Source organism: Pseudonaja textilis, chromosome 2 (genome assembly GCF_049901715.1).
Source record: "Pseudonaja textilis isolate UNSWEBS1 chromosome 2, rPseTex1.2, whole genome shotgun sequence".
Taxonomy (NCBI): Eukaryota; Metazoa; Chordata; class Lepidosauria; order Squamata; family Elapidae; genus Pseudonaja; species Pseudonaja textilis.
Window position 1 is genome coordinate 198,607,167 of NC_141991.1, and position 20,852 is coordinate 198,628,018.

Sequence of the window (20,852 nt, forward strand, 5' to 3'; positions counted from 1 at the left end):
CAGGGCCAGTCAGAGGTGGCATTTGCCAGTTCTCTGAACTATTCAAAATTTCTGCTACTGGTTCTCCAGAACTGGTCAGAACCTGCTGAATACCACCTCTGCCCCAGGACAGTTTTCACAAGAGGCCGGATTCCCCAGTGAATTGGAGCCATTGACCAAAATCACGAGCGGCTAAGGGATAAGCTGTAACATAGTAAAAAGAGCCCTTGTTTGGCCCTTTATAAATCCCACTTCAGACAAGGAAATATACCTGTTTGAAGACCTGTTTGAATAGGCTTAGCTGCAAGAACTTATCTAGTTGTTTCAATGATAGATACAAAATGCATCTTCTGTATTTCTGCAGTAATCCACACACCCCCGCACTGCCAATTAGGGTTTTCGCTGCCAAGAATCAGTGAAATCAAGTTTTGGCTCTTATTCTCAAGAACCATTTAAATATGCCACAGTCCCTCTTGTTTCTCCTTCCAAATGATTGATCACTGGTTAATTTTCCTCTTTTTGTTGCTAGTTGTAGATATCTTGTTTATTTCTTGACACTTCAGGTTGAGCAGTCATAGAAGAAAATATGCATATTATTTACAAACACTTAGCATCCTGTTATATGTTGCTGCTTTTTTTTTCAAAGTGTCTGTCCAGCAAAGTAAAGCATATAGAAGAGTTCAACTCAAAAAATACAGATTATAGGCAACCGGAAGACAAAAAAATGAATGAGTCAAAGCTCTTCATATTTTAGTGTTGGGATTAAAATAAAAAAAATAAAATCCGCTTTATAAGCACAGTAGGAATGTTAAGGAGGGTGTAGACACAAGAACAGAATGCAACACGAGCCCAAGTCACCTTAGCGGGAGATCGACAGCATATACATTTAATAAATAAATTATGTAAAAGTTATTTTGATACATACTTGTCAGATTCATGTTGCTCTTGGTTATGTGACCATTGAAACCTGTATGGGCATTGTAACCTGTATCAAACGGATGGCAGGGCCAAATTACAAATCCCTTGGTCAAATCTTTTTTCACTTATTTTGCATTGAGCCAGTTCGTATTCTTTGATAATTAATAGTAGTTCTGGGTTCAAATTCTTTTCAAGGCCAGGTAATGCTTCTTTTTCAATGAATGAACTCAGTGGAAGAGGATGGTTTTGCTTGCCAAATGTCTCTACTTCAGACATTGACTATTTCAGTAGTAATGATATGAAAGACCTCGGCCTGATCTCCTGGGGAGTAATGGGAATACTTAAAGATTTTACATAGATTATGTCAATCTAAACTAGATGTGATAAGAGAATTTGGCTCCTGCTGAAAACAGCAGCATTATTTCTCTCAGTTTCTCCATTTGGCCTATCTAATCTAGTTAGAAAAAGGAGAGATTCGAAAAAATCATTACCCATGTTTCCATGGCATCAGAAATGCCCTGAGGAGATCTCTGCTGAGGGCCTGTTTCTGCTGACAGAAAGGGATATAAATCTGACATGCAATGGTTGATACAGTAGAATCATAGTTTTTAGACAGGATCGCAAGTTCAAATAGTAAATAAAACATGTTTCCGTCAGTTTTATGAATATAATTTGCTATTACTGCTTTTATCCAACGTACTGTCCTACAGATGTTCCTGGAATTGGGAATTTCCCAAATTCCAAATTAGCATGCCCATCTTTGAAAAATCTCAAACTGGAGGAGACTGGTTTCTATCAGTCCATCTCAACCTAATTCTCAACTGATGCCCAATGTATGTGAAGAATTGATAAAGGCAAAGAAAGTTAACTTAATCCAGAAGGATTCACCTGGTTCTGTCTAGTCAAAAGGCAGATCAGGAAGTAAAACGGCCGGACGTTCCTCATGGTTTCTGTAATCCCAGTTTAAGTGAAGGGCTGGATTTGCAATGGCCATCAGTGTATTTGCAGTGTAAACTGGCTTTGGAGTGGTCTTTTAACTTTATTTCAGGGATTCACATCTTTTCTACCAATAGATGCCAAATGCAGCTAGTCCTTGACTTACAACAGTTCACTTAATGACTGTTCAAAGTTACAACAGCACTGAAAAAAAGTGATTTATGACCATTTTTCATGATGACCATTACAGCATGCCCACGGTCATATGATTTACATTGGGATGCTGGACAGCTGACTCATATTTATGATGGTTGCAGTGTCCAAGGGCCATGTGATCCTCTTTTGTATCTTTCTAACAAGCAAAGTGAAACCAGATTAACTTAACTACCATGTTACTAATTTAAGAACTGCAGTGATTCACTTAACAAAGGTGGCGAGGAAAGTCTTAAAATGGGGCCAAACTCACTTAAGCAATTTCTCACTTAACGACATAAATTTTGAGCTCACTTGTGGTCGTAAGTTGAGGACCACTTATGTTGCTTTTATCACAATGTATCAATTGTTTTTCTATCCAAAAAGTCGACAAACTAGCACACACACAAACACATGCACGTAGACGTAGAATTGGGCCTTTAAAACAAGAAATCTGGCAATACTAGCAAAGTTAAGAATACGAAGTGCGCACCAAACACTGAAAGCCTCAAACTGAGGTGAGGACAGCAGCTAAAACTGAAGCTACACTAAAAAAATGTGCTTTTACTTTATTCAGAAGAGTTCAGAATTGAAAACCACACTGAAAAGGAGCTGCCTCATTTATTCACCAGCCATGCTTCCTGCAGCAGTTGCATGTGGTATGATCTCACCCTAAAACTGTTTTGGGATAAAGAATGGTTGTCTTATTTTCAAAATTATTTGGAAAGCTAAGATATGGTCATTTCTTATTAAAAATGAGAAGCTGGGGTTAGAATTGATCTGTTGAAATATTGCAAACATTTGTGTTTCTATTATTCATGTGATAGGGCTGATCATCATGCTCCCGGTCAGTTGTATATATAATAAAAAAAATCAGCTCTCACATTAGCTGCTGTGCCCTTCCTGTATATTATGTTCCTGAATGGCTCCATTTAAAGCAATCCTCGTAGACTATAGAACTTTATTCCATGAAATTTTTCTACTTCCAGCAGCTTAAGACACGCTGTGGATCAAGTCTTTGAGAGTAAATATTCAAGAGGGCAGAGGAGAAAGAAAAAGGAAGCAGAATGAAAGCGGGTTGCTTTTGCAGAAAATACGAGCAATGCAATGCATAATATCCAGTGATGCCTAATAACACTTACACAACTGTTCTGCTGTAGTAAAGAAGCATATGAAACTGTGAAATCTTATTTCACAAGCCAGAGTTATGTTGCTATAAACTATAGAGAACTCTTGAGTTTCTCAAATGAATTATATGCATAGAAGAAGATAACTTCTATCCATCTCCCAAACCATGAAAACCTGGCAGGCATTAGAGAACATGTTTACCACAAAGTGGTATTTTTGTTTACTAGCTTTTGAATTGGGCAGTGTCTCATCTGTTCTGCTTAATCCTTTGGCAAGTTTGCTACCACACAGCATTTGTTTAGGAAAAAAATATATATCCCCCACACCTTTTGGGGACAAAGTCATGGCTAAAGTATTTTCTTTTCTCCCCTTAAATGTCTGACTTAAAAATTTTTACTTTATTTAAAAAAAAACTATGACAATATACTAAGAAATTTAGGGTGACTAAGAAATGTAGGGTTGCACCTCAGAGAAGCTGTGGACCATTCATTCTGTGTCTCTCTCTCTGTGTCTCCTTAACATAATGCTCGGTTATTTTGAGTGTTAAAAAAGGAGAAAAGAACATGCAGTATACGGCAACTGTAAAATCATGGAGGAAAGCAGAAAACAAATGCACAAATAAATACATTTCGGCTTATCCATAGTTATGTTTCTTTATAGATAGTCATTTCCCCACCTTATATAAAGAGAAGATGAGTACACTAATAACTGTTACATATAACAAATATGGAATTCAATTGTAAATGATATTCCAAATTTTGGGGTGCTTTATCTTGAAACATTGCAAAAATATTATTGGAAGGGCTGCAAATAATTATTTTGAGACAAAACTGCTTGTATATTTCTAGTGCAGATTCCTTCTTTTTCTTCCTTCATTAAAAACTCCGATGTAAGGCGGGTAGGTGGGAATGGAGCAAGTGTATAATATCTTTTAGCTGCTAGAACTGGTGTTCTTCATCTGAAATCATCCTTCAAAACCAAAAACCCAAAATTGGATATTTCAGAAAGAGTGTAATTTGTTTTCTTGGCTGTTTGTGACATTCTGAGGAATCTTCTTCACACCAATGTCCAAAGAATTAATATTTCTGTTTCTTCAAGATTCAACTTTTGGTTCCATAGACTCCATCAGTATTGCTTGCACAATTCTGATCTTTGTAGGTATAGATAGATACTTCATGGCATTTCAATAAGTTTTCCAAGGCCATTAGCGATGTCTATTTATTTATTTATTTATTTATTTATTTATTATTTATTTATTTTTGTCAATTGCTTACAAGATAATAGGTATAAGTAAAAACATAGTTATGAATACATGGATACATATAAGAAAAATAAAAAAAATAAAAGAAACCATAGGACAAGGACAGTAGGCACATTGGCGCGCTTATGCACACACCCTACAGACCTCTTAGGAAAGGGATGAGGTCAATAATAGACAGTCTAAGGTTAAAGTTTTTGGGGTTTGGGGAAGAAACCACAGAATCAGGTAGAGTATTCCAGACAATGACCACTCTGTTGCTGAAGTCGTATTTCCTGCAATCAAGTTTGGTGCGATTGACCTTGAGTTTGTATCTATTGTTTGCTCTTGTGTTGCTATGGTTGAAGCTGAAGTATTCATTGACAGGTAGGACATTGCAATGTATGATTTTATATACTATACTTAGATCGGACTGAAGGTGGCATAGTTCTAGGTTTTCTAGGTCTAGAATTTCAAGTCTGGTGGCATAAGATATTCTACAATGAGTAAAGGAGTGGAGAACTCTTCTTGTGAAATATTTCTGGACTTTCTCAACTGGGTTAATATCAGATATTAATGTGGGTTCCAGACTGATGAGCTGTATTTGAGTATTGGTCTAGCAAATGTTTTGTATGCTTTAGTTATTAGTGTAATATTACCAGAGAAAAAGCTACATAAGATTAGGTTAACAACTCTTAACGCCTTTTTGGCTATGTAGTTTCAGTGGGCTCTAGCACTTGGGTCATTAGAGATGAGTACTCCAAGATCCTTGACAGAATTTGGATCATCAACAAGGTCTTGACTATTCAGCCTGTATTTTATTTTCTGATATTTTTTGCCAATATGTAGGACAGATCATTTATTTGTTGAGATTTGAAGTTGCCATTTGTTTGACCATTCTGATACATAGTCAAGATCTTTTTGAAGGGTAGTAGTAGTCTGTGGTGTTGAACAGCTTTACATTATCAGCAAAAAGAACGTAGTTGCTCTTAATATGATCACAGAGGTTATTTATGTAGAGTATGAAGAGAGTTGGTCCTAGAACACTGCCTTGGGGGACACCACTATTGTCAGGTACAGAATTTGATAGGACACTTCCAATTTTGACTATTTGTTGTCTGTTTGACAGGAATGCTTCTATCCAGTTACACAGTTGTCCAGAGATACCATAAGATTTTAATTTTAGGAGTAGTTTGTTGTGTACCACTGAATCAAAGGCTTTACAAAAGTCTATGTAGATTGCGTCTATTGCTTTGCCCTGATCGAGTTTTGTAGTCCATATGTTTTTGCAGTGTAAGAGTTGCAGGTTACATGATAGTTTTTTTCCTGAAACCAAATTGTTATTAGAGAGTAGGTTGTTTGTTTCTAAGTGGAGGATGATGGATTGGTTAATAATTGATTCCATGACTTTACAGGTGACGCAGCATAAAGAGATTGGTCTGTAATTTTCAACTAGGCTGGGGTCTCCCTTTTTGAAGATAGGGATGACTGTGGCTTGTGACCATAGTTTTGGCAAGGAGCTGGTCCTGAAAGATTTTTCAAAGATTATGCTTAGAGGTTCTGCTATGGCAGTGGATAGCTTTTTAAAGAAGCAGACACATATTCCATCCGGTCCAATAGATAGAGATGGTTTTCGATTGCGTAGTGCTTTTTCAACATTGTCTTCTGTAAAATCGATATGTATTAGATCATTGTAATTGTCTGTGACTAGGAAATACTGGGCATAACTTAACTTAAGTGTTGGTTCCTTTAAGGTAGATCCTAAAAGACAGACACTATCTATCACCCTCAATATCTTTATTGTGACTTTTAAGGCTGAGTGATGTTGTTAGCGATATCTTATTTAATTGAGTCCTATTTTTTTCTCTGTGCTCCTTGGCTTTTATTACAAGAGTTTACCAATCCTTTGCATTTTTGGCTATCAGAGTAGTGTTATTAGTGTATAACAAGTTATTTATGTATCTTCCCCCAGTTTAAAATGATGGTCATTTCCTCCAATCCATCTTCCCTGAACCTATATTTGCCATATAAGTTGAATAAATAAGGGGAGAGTAGTATACAACCTCTAATGTAGACTGCAGATATTCTTTAAATGAACCTTAGCTGTTGAGGTAAGATACTACAGTAGCATACATCTTCCTGTGAGCTATACAGTTGTTTCTTTGATACAAGTAGAAGTTAGCCTGGGGTGAGATTTCGAACACTGTAACATAACCTAATGTCAACGTGATACCCATCTTGGAGTTGGGAAACTACTGTGAAGCACTAATTTATTTTTGTGTGCACTATAATTCATTTTTAGTACTGAAAGTCAAAAATGTACCTAACACTTCCCCAGCACAATAAGTTGTATGGGACTTCATTTTAGGTGTGCCTAAATAAGCATCCAAAGTTATGATTTAGAATAATTTGTCTCATCTGGCTTTGAACCTGCTAAAGAACTCCATGGCAGGCATTTTTCTAAAGTGTTCACTTTGTGTCACAATGCAGGAATCAGTTAAGAAGCAGTCATTAGTAATAAGCTGATAGATATATACAGCAGTCTGAAAGACTGGCATAATCTTGTCCCCCTGGCTGTCTTATCTTCTTTGTATTTTAATGGTAGAGGGTATACCTGCTCCCAGAAATAGTTTGTGAAAAGAAGGGGCTTATAAATATACTGAGGTCATAATGATGAATGGTGTACACACATGGAAAAGAATTATAAAAACAGGACTTCCTTCTGAAAGTCAACACTGTAAGTTGAAGAAAACCATGATGTGTCTATAGCTGGAAAAATCAGAACCACGCAAGCCATGGTATTCTCTATGACAGGGGCCTCCAACCTTGGTAACTTTAAGCTAAGCAGACCTCAGTTCTGGGAGTTGAAGTCCACCAGGCTTAAAGTTGCCAAGAATGGAGACCCCTCCTCTAGGACATTATGGAAGCAAATGTTGGCTTTGAAGAAGCAGAATAGGAAGAGTACTGACATTTTGGAATTTTGGTATTGGAGAATTGATGTTGGACAGCCAAGAAAATAAACAAATGGCTCTTTGAACAAATCAACCCAGAGTTGCTCAAACCATAAACAAACAAGCTCAAATTATCCTACAATTGGTCACATTATGTGAAGAACTAATTCTCTGGAGAAGGCTCTAATGCTGAGAAAGGAGGAAGGGAAGGGAAGATGACAACCAGCAGCCAAGTCTGTAGAGTCACAGTGGTGATGAGAACATCATTAGGGATAGCTTGTCATGGAGAAAAATCTATTTAACTGGTTGCTAGGAGCTGAAACCTACTATAGAGTACCGGTACACAACTGATCAATCAACCAATCAGGAGGAAGTTTAGGAAGAAGTTACACATAGAGATAGCAATACATATACACATTTTTCTTATAACAGCTTTTGAAGTTAAGGTTCTTGGTGACATAAGAAGTTCTGTTGATGTTCCTACAACTCTGGAATTCCATTTTCATGGTTACGATGAACGAGCAAGCAGCTGCTGTAGGCTGTTCAGATGGAACATACTGGGTTGTTGAACAGGGGACTCCTTCCTGAGTTTCTTTCGTGTTTCTTTTTCAAGGCTGAATCAAAAACTGAGATCAAACTAAATCTTTTATCTCTGGTTTATTCCAAAGCAAACAAACCAGAAGCACCGATATGAGCTGCTTCTCTTGAAGAAGGAGGCCAATAGTCATAATTGCAGCATGATACAATAGAAGGCCTAGTAGCAGCTGAGGCATAAAGTGCCTTATTGTACTGAGCAAATTAGAAAGGATAAAAATGTAAGTTGCTTCAGTGAAGTTGTACATAGTGGCTCTTGCATCGGAGGTAGGAGGCCTCTCCTGTGCTTTTCCAACTAGAATGGTATCACAAAGGCTATGTGGCAATGCCACTGCACATTTTACTCTATCGCTGATAGACATCTTCATCAAATGGTCAGAAAAAGAAATAGGTTTGATAATTGACTGCTGAACATTCTTATTCATACCAAAAGAGCTGAAGAAAGTAGAAGCCACAGTATTTTCCTTTAGAATTTTAATAGTAATGTTCTGTTAGTTACCATAATAGAGAGAAATACAGATATGAATATAAATCTGGAGTCTTGACATGTCTGTGTGTATGTGTATAATTTCCTCTGCTCTCAATGCTACTTAGCTAAGAACTCTGTACAATTCTCATAAATAAAGAAAGAGAAGATACACCTATCGTAAAAATTGATGGTATGCTCCTATAGTTTTTGAATCTTTGGTAAATATTTTAAATGACTGAAATGCATATTATTATTAATTTTATATAGCACTTAGAATTCATTGTCTTGAAAACTAGCTTTTGAGAGTAATGTTTTCTTTAAGATTTCTGAGCTGATAACAAGGGCAAATTTTAATTGACTATAATAATCTTTCCTAGGGTAGTTTGAAAATGCTCTATTGTAAGCCAAAAATCTGTTGAAAGAGAACCATATCCAGGAATAAGTAAATCCTGCAGTTGGAAAGCACACATTAAAAGTTATAATTTTAATGGAATATATTTCAAGAAGGTTGGTTGGTTGTATGTATCCAATTATTCCACAGTCATTGTAAGAACAAGAATATAACTGATTATACAGAATTAAAATGGCTATTTTTGCGTCATTTGAACTGAAGAAATTGTCTCAGTTCAAAGTGGGGAAAGGGTATTTGATGGATATGCTAGTCTCCTAATTAATTACATTCTTCTGTTTGAAGTCTGCTCATGTATTAAAATTCTTCCCCACAAAGTAGATGATGTAAAGCAAAGGAATCCAAGTCAAAGATGGCTCACCCAGATGTAACTGGCTATAGCTGATTAGTTGGAGATGGGTGAACAGCATGTCCAGGGGTGGGCTTCAAAAATTTTAGCAATGGGTTTTCTTCTGGGTTGCTAAGTGGGCGTGGCCATGGTGGGCATGGCCTAGTCAGCCTCCTGCACCACGGCATGGGGAGGGTCATTTTTGCTCTCCCCAGGCTCTGGAGGCTTTTACTCAAACCTCTGGGAGGGTGAAAACGGCCTCCCCAGGCTCTGGAGGCTCTCTGGAAGCCAGAAACGGGCCCATTTCTGGCTTTCCTGAACTTCCGGGAGGCTTGTTTTTCACCCTTCCGCGCATGCCCTGCACTGACTTGCATCCAAAACAGGCTGTGTGGAGACTCCCGGAAGGGATGGATGGGGCCAGCCAGGAGTGTGATTTGGGGGTTCTCTGAACTGCACAGAATCTTAGCTAGGGGCTGTCCTGAACCCCTGCAAACTGTCAGCAGCTGACCCCAAGTATGTCCTAAAGATAATTCTTTACCTGTACATAATCACAATTGTATAACTACAACTAACTTGACATGGAATGGGGAAAGATTTCATTTCTTAGCAATCATATGCAATAGATGCAAATAACTATTACCCAGATGGTCAAATATGATTACATAATGCTCTTTTAGGCATTCATCTATTTATTTATTTATTCATCCATCCATGCATCCATTCATTCATTCGGTAAATCTATAGGCCGCCCATCTTGCTACATAGAGCGATCTTTTACAGTATGATCACTAATTGTGGAGTATACATATTTCTCTCTCCCTCTTTCTTCCTACAGACCATGTGCATAACATATACGCACTCTTAAACTTAAACTACTGCTAATCCAGACAACACCAATTTTTAAAAAGGGATAAAGATATATTTGCCCTCAAAAGTTCATAAACATGGAGCAGTTTTGTTTCAAAGGAAACAACAGTACTATATTTCCAATATAAGGATTGCCAAGGATCTATAGACCTGTCTTTTTTAACCAAAGATGCCTTTACCCGGGATCATATTGCAATTACAGATGGCAGCCCTGCGATCCTTGGATAAGAAAAGTTGCTTTAAGTTGATCCCAGGTGCTACATGAGCCCCTCTCCACACACATTTTAAATCATCATTTCCCTTTGAATCCAAAAGGCTGCACTCTTTAGTTACTTCTAAGTCAAATAAAGTAGCTGCTTTTGATTTGTTACAGAACTTCGTTGACTCAGAGTAGTCCGAAGATTGGGGGTTCAGGTCAATATTATTCTATACTCCCAGAAATGTAACCTTTTAGCTGGAAAGCTTGGGGATGAGCAGGGGATCTTATCTATAAGCCCAAAGCAACCATTTTCGGGGGTTAATATGCTTATGTGAGGGGACAATATGTGTTACGTTGATCAGTGTGCAAGATGGGAAGCAGATGAAGGCAACTCTGCAACATGTGCTCGGTAGCATGTGAACATTTACTGTAATGCAGCTGTTATGAGAGTTGAATTCAGGGTTATTTTAGCAGTTGTGGTATTATTGTGCATCTGATAGTCTGGAAACTATTATTATGTGAATTCTTAATTACAGGATAGCCTAATCTTTGATCTAAATGTTAATGTCTCTAATCATTTCTTCAGCTCTTTCATTTTAAGCAGAAGTAATAATGTTTACTTTGCAAAATGATTGATGTTTATTAAGTAAACTGTTCTTCATCCTTCCAGATATCAAAAGGGTGTATAACTTCCTTACATACCCTCCTAATAACTTCAAGGTTTATCTTGTGTATCGTGAGAAGTAATTTCTGTGATTGTGAGTTTTTTGTTTTTGTTTTGATACTGCAGGCATAGTGCTAGCAGGAAAAGTGAATCAGTACATGGTTTTTATGTACAATTTCCTTACCTAGAAATAACAGGAAGTAGATGCAGTTTGAATATGTGAATGAGTCTGTTCTTGGCAGCTGATTTTTATTCTGGTTTGAATAAATGTATGAAGCTATGAGGATCTGAAAGCCTCTGAAGTTATAGTAATATATTGTATAGGATCTTTTGTTTCTTTTGTATTATAACGTGATATAATTTACAATTCAAAATTGGTTTTTTTTCCTGACATCTTTAAAATTAAAACCAGCCATTAACTCCCTGAAGTTGGTGGACTTTTTCTAAAGACTAAAGCAATAGGGTTTTTTTTTTTAAAAAAAATAAAGCATATGTTCTGAATTACTTGTCTTTCAGACTGTATTTTCAAGTCACTGACTAAACCATTTCTTCTTATATTTTCTTGTTTGTGCATAAACCGATTCTTAACCTTATAAGTGAAAACGTCTGTTGGAATTAGTTTAAGGAGAAATTATCAAAGTAGTCAAAATGCTGATTTTGTTGATTCGTTACAATAAGTTTGCAACATATTTTTTCCAAGTGGAAGAAATTATTAAATGCTTTGATTTTCATCCAAAATTAACACAAGAACTTAGAACTTATAAAGGCCATTGATTTCAGTGATTTACTTTTAAATAAAAAGACTGTTTCTGAAGTAGGTTTTTTTTTTTCATCCTTCGGGCCAGGAAAATTAAGAAAATATTCTTATGTATTTGTTGCTTCTTTCCATGTTTCTCTAAATGGATAATTGTTTAGTTTGGTAAGCTATCATATATATTAATTCTAAACTATTTGCCAAACCAGATTATAAAACTAGGTTCAGTTAGTTCAATTGTAACCCATAGTGTTTGGGGTGGCTTATTCTTGTATAAATGTGCTTGAAGTTGCATCCATTAGCATTTCAACATCTGTATAAACAATCAAACCCAAACTTTGAACCACTTCTGGAAACAAATTAGCCCATGTCCATTCTTTGGCAAATTCCTCTGGAGCAGCCAAAGCTCAAGTCCACATTGGGTGAATTTACAAGTTGTTAATTTGAGAATGGGAAGCATGAAAGAGATCTGGTATCAATTCTGAGGTTCTTGATCAGGTTTGAACTGTGCCATGTGGAAAGAGAGCTAGTCTGCAAAACGAATCATTTTATTCCACGGTTGCTTATATTCTGATAATCACTAAGAATAAACAGCAAAGCATTGAATAGATTGCTTTTTTGTTTATTGTATTGTTTAATCCTAATTGCATTACTGTAAAGAGCTTGCCTAAATACGTTAAAGACGCCACAAGCAAATAAATGGGAATTGTTCTGCCTATTTCACCACCTCCTATTAAATGGTTAGTATTTGATCTTTTGTAGCTACTGATTAATTTGCTATGAGATGTTATCAATTGTTCAGTGAGATGACCCTTTATATTTCTACTCCTTCGGTTGCCATAGAAGAGGGCGAGGAAGCACTAGGATGGGAAGGGAGGATACATGATAGCCTATCAGCAATTGGACAAAATATATGTTTTTTTTCTTCCATATTTGCTCAGTAAGTTAAAAACCTGTGTTGAAGCAAGTAGTTCATTATAGCTGACAAGATGATAAAGACGATAGTAAAATCATGGCTTATACCAAAATTCTTGTAACAAAATTAAAACTACTAAGTTTTCACTACAGTTTCCTTTGGTGGGTATTTTTTTCCTATGGAGGCCCCAAAACTTCCTAGACCTTTGAAAGAGACAGAACAATACCTGCTGCTTGGGAAAGAATTTCTGGGCACAAATGGAGAACCAACCACAACACCTTCTTGCCTTCATTCTTCAGACTGCCTCAACTTCTGTTTTGGGAAGAGTGAAGGAAGATGACCCTAGCTTAATGTTTAAAAAGGGCCGTTGTCCCTCTATAGCACAGGACTATTGAGCTGTGTGAATGTGGGTGAATGTAAGTGCTACAATCAGTTGAAAGTACCTAATCTCTGGAACGAGTGGTCTGCCACCTCCAAGTGGTGTCCCCTGGATGCGCGAAGCCGTCAAACGCTGACCGTAACTGAGAGCAGACCCTCCGACGACAGGCCCACGCGACAGGCCGGCTGGAGTACTCAAATGCCGCATCAACATGGTGGAAACGTCCACTACAAAACACACGCCCAATGCTACCGCGTTTGGGGGAACCGACGGGCGCAGGAGACCATTGGCCTGCGCCAAAAATCAACGAAATGGCCCACGCAGAAAGCACGGCGCACCTGCACCGTGTGAGAAAGCTATGGCGGCTGCGTCCGGGCCCGATGCGCACGGAGACTACCCGATCCGTGTGAAAAAACGCAAGCGGACATTAGCGGACCTCGCCTGAGCGCGAGACAAACGCTGAAGAAAAAGAAGAAGAAGAAGAGGGAGACAATTTCTTTATGGAGAGATTTACATGACAAGCTCCACTAATTCAAGTTCATACACACTCTTGCCTGTATGAGAAAACAATTCCCAAGATGGATACATGTGAAAACAGTTCTGTGGCACATCTCCCCAACAATTTGGGGGATTATATACATTCCTTCTATCCTCTTAAACCAAGAATCCCAATTTAGATGTAATGCTAAACAAAGTCTTGATAGAGATCCCTTGATTTTTCTCATTCTCAGCGGCACAAAGAACTACCAGCATTATCTCCCCTTTTCCTAAAATTCTAATGAATTCTGGTTTAAATCTGAGCACTGTAAGAGCAGTTGCCCTTTTTAACACATCCTTGGATATAATTTCACAAAATTTTAGTTACTCTGTGCATTGGTTTGGAATAAATAAATAATTTTAGGTGCTTCATAAATAAAACTACTTTCAGGCTGAAATATTTTTTTATCATGCTATTAAAAACTGAATTTGTTTGAAAAGTTGATTTTACCTTTAATTATTTGATATTGTAACACTGATTGTTTTGGACTTCCATTTTTTTTAATTATAACAATAGAGCCATGTTGCATTGTTAGCATGGCTGATTAATATTAGCAGATCTAGGGGTAAAATTGAAGGGTTTTTTTTAAGGGAGATGTCTTTTTTTAAAAAAAAAAAAAGTAAAGGATTAGTAATTTAAATGTCACAACCACATTTTAACAAGTGTTTAAATAATTTTATTTTTTCTCTCTTACTAAAGGTTCGACATCGATGGTGTGAGATGATTATTAAACACAAATATGTGGCAGGATATGCTGATGTTGATAAATTTCTCAAGGAAGATCAGGTCAGTGTTGTTTAGGTACCCTTATTGTATTGCCAAATGCTACATAAATTACCCAATACATGATCCTTCAAAGGTGCAACCAATATAAATCCTGTTTTTTGTTCAAATTTGTGCTAAAATTTGACTAAAGATTCTTTACTGTGGCCTCGACATTGCTTGTTAGGAGCGTCATCGAGATTGCATCTCCTGCTTTGGAGGTAGAGATGTCCAATCTCAGAGTGGAAATTCAGCTTCTGAAAGCTCCTTTTAGCCCCTGTTGAATTTTCTTCAGCTTTCATTCTGTCACTGGTGCTCATTGGCAGAGAGAATATTTATACAGGAAAATACAAATTAAAACAAAGTGTGGTATCAGCACTTCTGATATTCCATACTGTTCACATAATCAGACCACATACAACAGAGTCCCCAACCCTGGTATGTGGACTGACAGAAACCAGGCCGTGCAAACAAGCGAAGCCCCATTCACAGGATGCAGGTAGTATGTGAAAACAAACCCCTCCAGTCTGTGGAAGTAATTCCACAGAACCAATCTCTGGTGCCCAAAAGATTGGGGGCCACTGACTTCCAGGATTATAAGTTGCTATACAGTATCTTTGAGTACTTACCACATGTATTATAGTGAAAAATAAACATTTATGCATGTTTAAAAAGTGTGTGAGAAAATTATTGTCCCCTGCCCCCTGATTTTTGCTGAAAAAGTCTTGTCAGTAGCTGCTTTTTTAAAAATGAATCTTCGGGAGGGAGGGAAGTATACAAACTCTGGAATGACACCATTTGAAATCAAACCAGTGTTTTTTTATCCATTATGCCTGTCATAATTGTTAGGTACTGTGATGGTGAATTTTGGAACTATCCATTGATTTTAGTCTATGTTTTGATATTTTACTCTTTCTTTGGCCAATTCCTCATTTTATTAGGATCCAGTTCAAAATAATGTAGAACTAGTGGCTGTGTAGTTTTTAAAATCAGTTATGGGGAGGGAGGAAATAGGCGAGTGTATACACTGTGTGGTGGATTAGTATTTTCACCACTGGCAGTGAAGAAGCAATGTAGACCCCTTGCCCCCCTCAAGTACTTCTTTGGCTACAAATGGTAACAGTAACGAGAAAAGAGTTAACAAAGTTTGTGTCTTCCTTCTATCATCTAATTTGAGGTTTTTCAACTTTGCGAAGTTGTGTTTCTTTAAAATGTGTATTCTGTGGAGCCCTAAATTAGTTGAATACTGTACTGTCACAACTAAATCTTGCCCAAAACTGTAAAATTAATTGGTCATAACTGACTTCAATTCCCATTGCTTTCACTAGGATCAAATGGCCTTTTGCATTGAGGTCAATTAATTTTTGTTTCATGTCTATTTGATACATGGCATTTGTTCCCGTCAATATCAAGGTATACCTTTTAATAAATATTATGTCTCTAAAAATTTTTCAAGGAATTATTCCTTCAATTAAGATTTCATTCATAAATAATATATGGGATTTTCATGAAATATTATTGAATATCCTGTTGTCTTACCACTTGGAGTACAGTACTTTTGAATAATTTGGAACTTTCATATGCAAAATAAATTGGTTGATCATAGAACATCTAGGTCATATTCAAGGTGGAAGTAAATTTGTTCAAGCAGAAACTCGCTTATTTGCTTGGGTTTTCCTTAGAGATAATTACATTTCAGTTTTGCTTGGGTTTCAGAAGTAATGACTGGTTGCATTATCCTAAAGTCTCAAAGGTACGCTATATGATGGCTTTCTTCCTCTTACAGGCAATGGGTGTCTACCTCTATGGAGAATTAATGTTGAATGAGGATGCAAAACAACAAGAAATTGCCTTTAAAACTTTTGCTATAGTCCGTGACCACATGGATGCATCCTCAGCTAAAGTAGTGGCAGAAATGTTATATGACAAGGTGATTCTCCCCCCTCCCCCAATAATTTAGTTGGGTACTTTCAAAGGCACAGCAGCTGTACCACAAGAAAGCTTATAAATAACAGAATGTTTTCAGATCTATTGTATCAAGTCATCTAAAATAGCGATATAACCTTGAATCAGGTAAAAAGACTTGATATAATTCTTACAGTATTAAAAAAAAAATCCTTAAATTATCCTTATTTTATCAGTGAACAAATGTTTATTCCCCCGAATTGATCAATCTCTTCAAGAAAAAGATAATTCCAACTATGTATCTGTTAGGTATTTGTAAGAGGTTGCAGCAACAGTTCATATGTAACTTATATAAGATTATATGAAAAGCTTCTGTATGGGCTGGGATGAATTCCAAGCCATGTAGTGCTTTCCTCATACTTGCTAGAATCTTTGCTAGACAGCTCAGTCAACTACAAAATCTTCTGAAATACATAGTCATTTTTGAATTTTACAATATGCCAACTTTTTACTCCATCCTTTTTAACTGCATAAAGCATGAAGTATAATGGTTCCAATGCCAACTTTAAGGGGAGTATGAACATCTTAAAAAAAAGCTAACTAAGAACAATTTAGCTTTGATTTACTATCATGCTTTGAACATCAAAAACCAGTTCCAAATGCTTAACATATATATAATGAATAACTGGTATTCATAGGGCAAATTTAATTATAAAAAACTTCCCTCATCTGTTTAGGACTTCTGGGATGTAATTTTATAATGCATGTATGGAGTAATTAATTGAGAGTACTTGAAGCATCCCTTCCACGCCTGCATTCTGTAGGTGCAAATTGGGGGAACTCTCAGGTATGAAAGTTCAATATATTAAAATGAAACTCCAGGATTATGAAATTGCTTCCATAAATCTTCTTCAGGAGACGGGTATCAATTCTGTGACCTGTTTTGTAATCCTGTAATTCTTAAGCATCTTTTCCCACATACTATAGAATGAAAGGAAGTGACATGTCTTGCAGTTTAATACTTTGTAGTGTTTTTTGGGTTGTCTTTCTTTAAAAGGAGTGTGTTGTAAATCGGGTCCCCAACCCCCAGGCTTGGCCATGGCCTATGCGCAACTGGGCCATGCAAATGGCAGCTGGTGTGCATGTGTGTGCAGCTTGACTTGTGCAAATGGTGGGCCAGTTCACATGCACACATGTAGCTCAACTTATGCAGATAAAGCTGTGTGTGCATGCACGCTGGCCCGTTGCTCCCACAAGTTGAGTTGTGCACACGCACACCTACTGCACAGCCCAGTTCCCCTCTTCCCTCCCCCCCCAATAGCTGCCAAGCCAGTTTGGGGACCAGTTTTAAATGGTTTATAGTATGCCCCATATGACTTTAGAATAATTTCATAATCTTCATTAATTTACTTATGCTTAATGCTTAATTTACTTGTACACCATTCCAATTGTTTCTAGAGCTGATCTATAGCACTAATGTATTCTAACATAAATGTGAAAGTTGTTTTTTTAAGTCTTCAGTTCTCAGATAAAATTCTTATTACAACTAACAGTTTGTACAGATTCTATTCCTGTTTTGGTTGTTTGGGTTCCTGGCATGCTGATTTGTGATTTAAGATTAAAATCACATTGCCAGGGATTACCACATAACCATGACATTACCTTCTGTGGCTTACTTCATGATGATCCCGTTACAGCTTCTTGGAACCTGCTATGCTTAAGATACACAGAGAAGCTATTGAAGAACTTCAACTGCTTTTTAACTATGTTCAGATGGAGACCTCTCTAGTGAGGTGCAGAGCTTAGCTGATTGGTGAACAGTGATTGATTTCCTCTTTGTTCACAGTGGCTAAGTTCTGCACCTGAAGAGAAGGTGAGATGCAAGCCGTTCCTAAAATTTCAGGTTCTGATTGCTCCTGCAGCGTTTGTATCATAGCAAGTATTTTCACAGAATGCAGATGATAAACAACGAAGAGGCCACCCAATCCTTGTATGCTTCTGTCTACCGGGAATGAAAAGAACCTTTATGGGGGGAAATCCAAGTTTAGTTCAGCTGCTCTAAAAGAAGTTTGTTATACTTGGGTTTTCTTAGCCCTTAGATACTAATGTAGTGTATCAACTCAAGAATGCCTTTCCACCTCTGGAGCCTTTTATATATTTGCCTTTAAAACGAACTTAGCATTTAAGCATCCAAGTTGCAAGTTGTAATAAGCTGGACAAATTACTATTGTTTCTAATAAATGCTCTTTTCTTTTTGTTGGTATGGGAGTTGCCCTTCACAGCAGTTGCTGTTCCAGGCTGTTGATGGACCCGTCCTCCGGTGCCTACTGAGCTGATATCAGTTCTGATATTATATACTGGCTCAGTTCAGCAGGAACAGGAGTCGAGCCCTAAAGCAAAAAACCAAACCAAACAGAAAATCTTTTCTGAGTACACAGATGTCGGTGAAAACTAATGTTTACTTCAAAGCTAGAACAGATTGATATTTTGATGGGAAGCACAAATCCTTATGTGGGCTACCCAGCCACAATCCTGCAGAAAACACAATGATTAAGTATGTGTAGGTTGCGTCAAGGAATTCTTAACTCAAGCAACAAACGTAACAAGTAATCTCTCAAATGCTTTATTCTTCCAATGTTTTCAGAAAGGATAGTTGTGAACTTTCTTGTTGTTTTCTTCAAATATATATCCTAGACACAACAACTGTGATAATTGCATAGTTAGAAGTTCCTTACAGTATTCTGGTGTGATTTTTCCCTTCTGTTATGGAACACCGCAGTCTCCTGCCTTCTCAAATTGCACAGAAGCTGACAGGAAACCTGATAGTCACAGAACATCAAGTTACCAATGCTGCAATTCTTTCCCACTGTCTGCATTCAAGAAAAATTAGAGTGGCAGAGGCGCCATCTTAAGAAGTGGGGTTGTAAAGAATAGTCATCACATTTATTACTAATACTTTGCATGCATTTTTTAAAAAAAGTATTGTTCCACTGTGATAGAATAATATGTTTTACCACTGTTTCCCTTACAGGAAAGGCAGAGACTTTAACTATATTTGTTACCAAATGCTGGTGGTATTAGAATTTCTTTGACTCTGGACATCAAAGGGAGAATTATGTTGCTGCTAAAGCAATCAGCTGAAAAACATGTTATGCAGAGTATGTCTTTTTCTGGAAGGTGAAAGAAACCAGGAGGAACAAGTCCTTCATCTCTCTTATAGTAAAATACAATTATGACTGTGAATCCAAGGCCAAAAAGACAAAAGAAATATACAAAGAGCTAAACCCTTCAATCAAGGAAATATTATGTTAATTTAAATTGAACCTGATGTGCTTTGTTTAAAGGAGGATTACTGATTTTGTTATAGTATAAAGCCCTAACTCAGTCACACTTATAATATAGGCATTGTATTAAACAATATTCGTGAAATAGTGCTCTCCTGTGCCCAATGCTGGCTACCAGTTTCACTCAAAGCAATATGATGCAACCTCAATAATATGTGAATTTGTATCAGTCCTTTCTTTGTAAATAAATATTTTGTAAATAAACAGATTATGTAAACATTGTGACTTGGAGAGTTTTTATTGCTGGAGACATATCTGTTAACTGTGTGTGTGTGTATATACACACGTACTCAGTTTTCAATTGTCAGTGGATGTACTGAGTTAAAACTCTGCAGCCGTGTCCTAGTCCTAGGAGAGACACACTATTACTCATGCATGTATCCAGTCAGTGTAACTCTATTTACCCCTTTTTGTCTCTTAAACCAAAGTAATGCTTCTAAATTTTAATCAGCTGAATTAAACTGCTAGCAGTCCTGGATTCAGCTCTGCAGACATCTGGAGCCTGCATGGCCTCTTACTGAGCTACAGCAATAGCTCTTACTGTAGACCTTTTGATGTATTCAAGAAAGGATCCAAACTATTCTTGAAAGAGGTTGTGCTCTATTTCACAGCCTTTTGCAAAGGACAATGAAGGAAAAGCTGCTCATCATTTTGTTATTCCACTGTGAAAGATAATGGGCCGAGTAAGGGAATTCAGAAAGTAAAACATTACAAAGAAAACAATTGTCTCATGATTTAAACTATATTAAGATGATTGTTTTGCCAAATGTAGAACACTATACAAAACTCCATAAAAGCTCTGGATAGCATACATTATTAACAACAAACCCATGAAAACAAATAAGAACAACCCAAGAAGAAATATTTCGCTTTTGGTAAAAGTCAATTTTACATTCAAGAATTTCTCTTAAATGTGCATCCACTTCCATCACAGCTCTCCCGTTTAAATAAGAAAGAGACCTCTGTTGACATGTTTGGAAATTGCTAATTAATTCCCTTTAATGCCAGACATCGGAGATGCATTTAGTAGTGTTGAGTACAAAATAACAATTCTTTGATGCTCACAAGATCAATTAATGTTCTGTTTGATATAAAAATAAGACTATATAACCCGCCTTCATAAAACATATTAAGAATATATAAAGTATTAAATGACAGATATTTAGTGCTTTTGTATATACTGTGTTTCTGACTTAATGCATGGAAGATGAGTGACAACGCACACCTTCTTAATCCAAATGCAGACATTATGTTTTCCTCCAGTTCTTCTCATGCTGTGATAATTATTTTATTTCTATAGTGTTCTTCCTCCCAAAAAGAGCCCAAGAGAATCTGACAGGTTGATTGACAATCTGTCCCTAATCTGGTGCTTCAGGCTTTCCA

At 37.0% G+C, this 20,852-nt stretch overlaps 1 protein-coding gene across 5 annotated transcripts in view; it reads left to right on the forward strand.

Annotated features, from left to right (window-relative positions):
• The window catches only part of AOPEP (aminopeptidase O (putative)), a 200,943-nt gene extending 181,257 nt beyond the window's left edge, over nt 1-19,686 (forward strand). For 4 of the 5 annotated variants that reach the window (XM_026703889.2, XM_087926808.1, XM_087926809.1 and 1 more), the window contains 3 exons: nt 14,158-14,244; nt 16,007-16,150; nt 19,157-19,686. In XM_026703889.2, coding sequence (XP_026559674.2) covers nt 14,158-14,244; nt 16,007-16,150; nt 19,157-19,174 — 249 coding nt within the window. In that variant the 3' untranslated portion in view covers nt 19,175-19,686. Of the gene's footprint in view, nt 1-14,157; nt 14,245-16,006; nt 16,151-19,156 lie in introns of those variants that run through there. The other variant, XR_015742201.1, reaches the window with a different exon arrangement.
• The last annotated feature ends 1,166 nt before the right edge of the window (nt 19,687-20,852 follow it).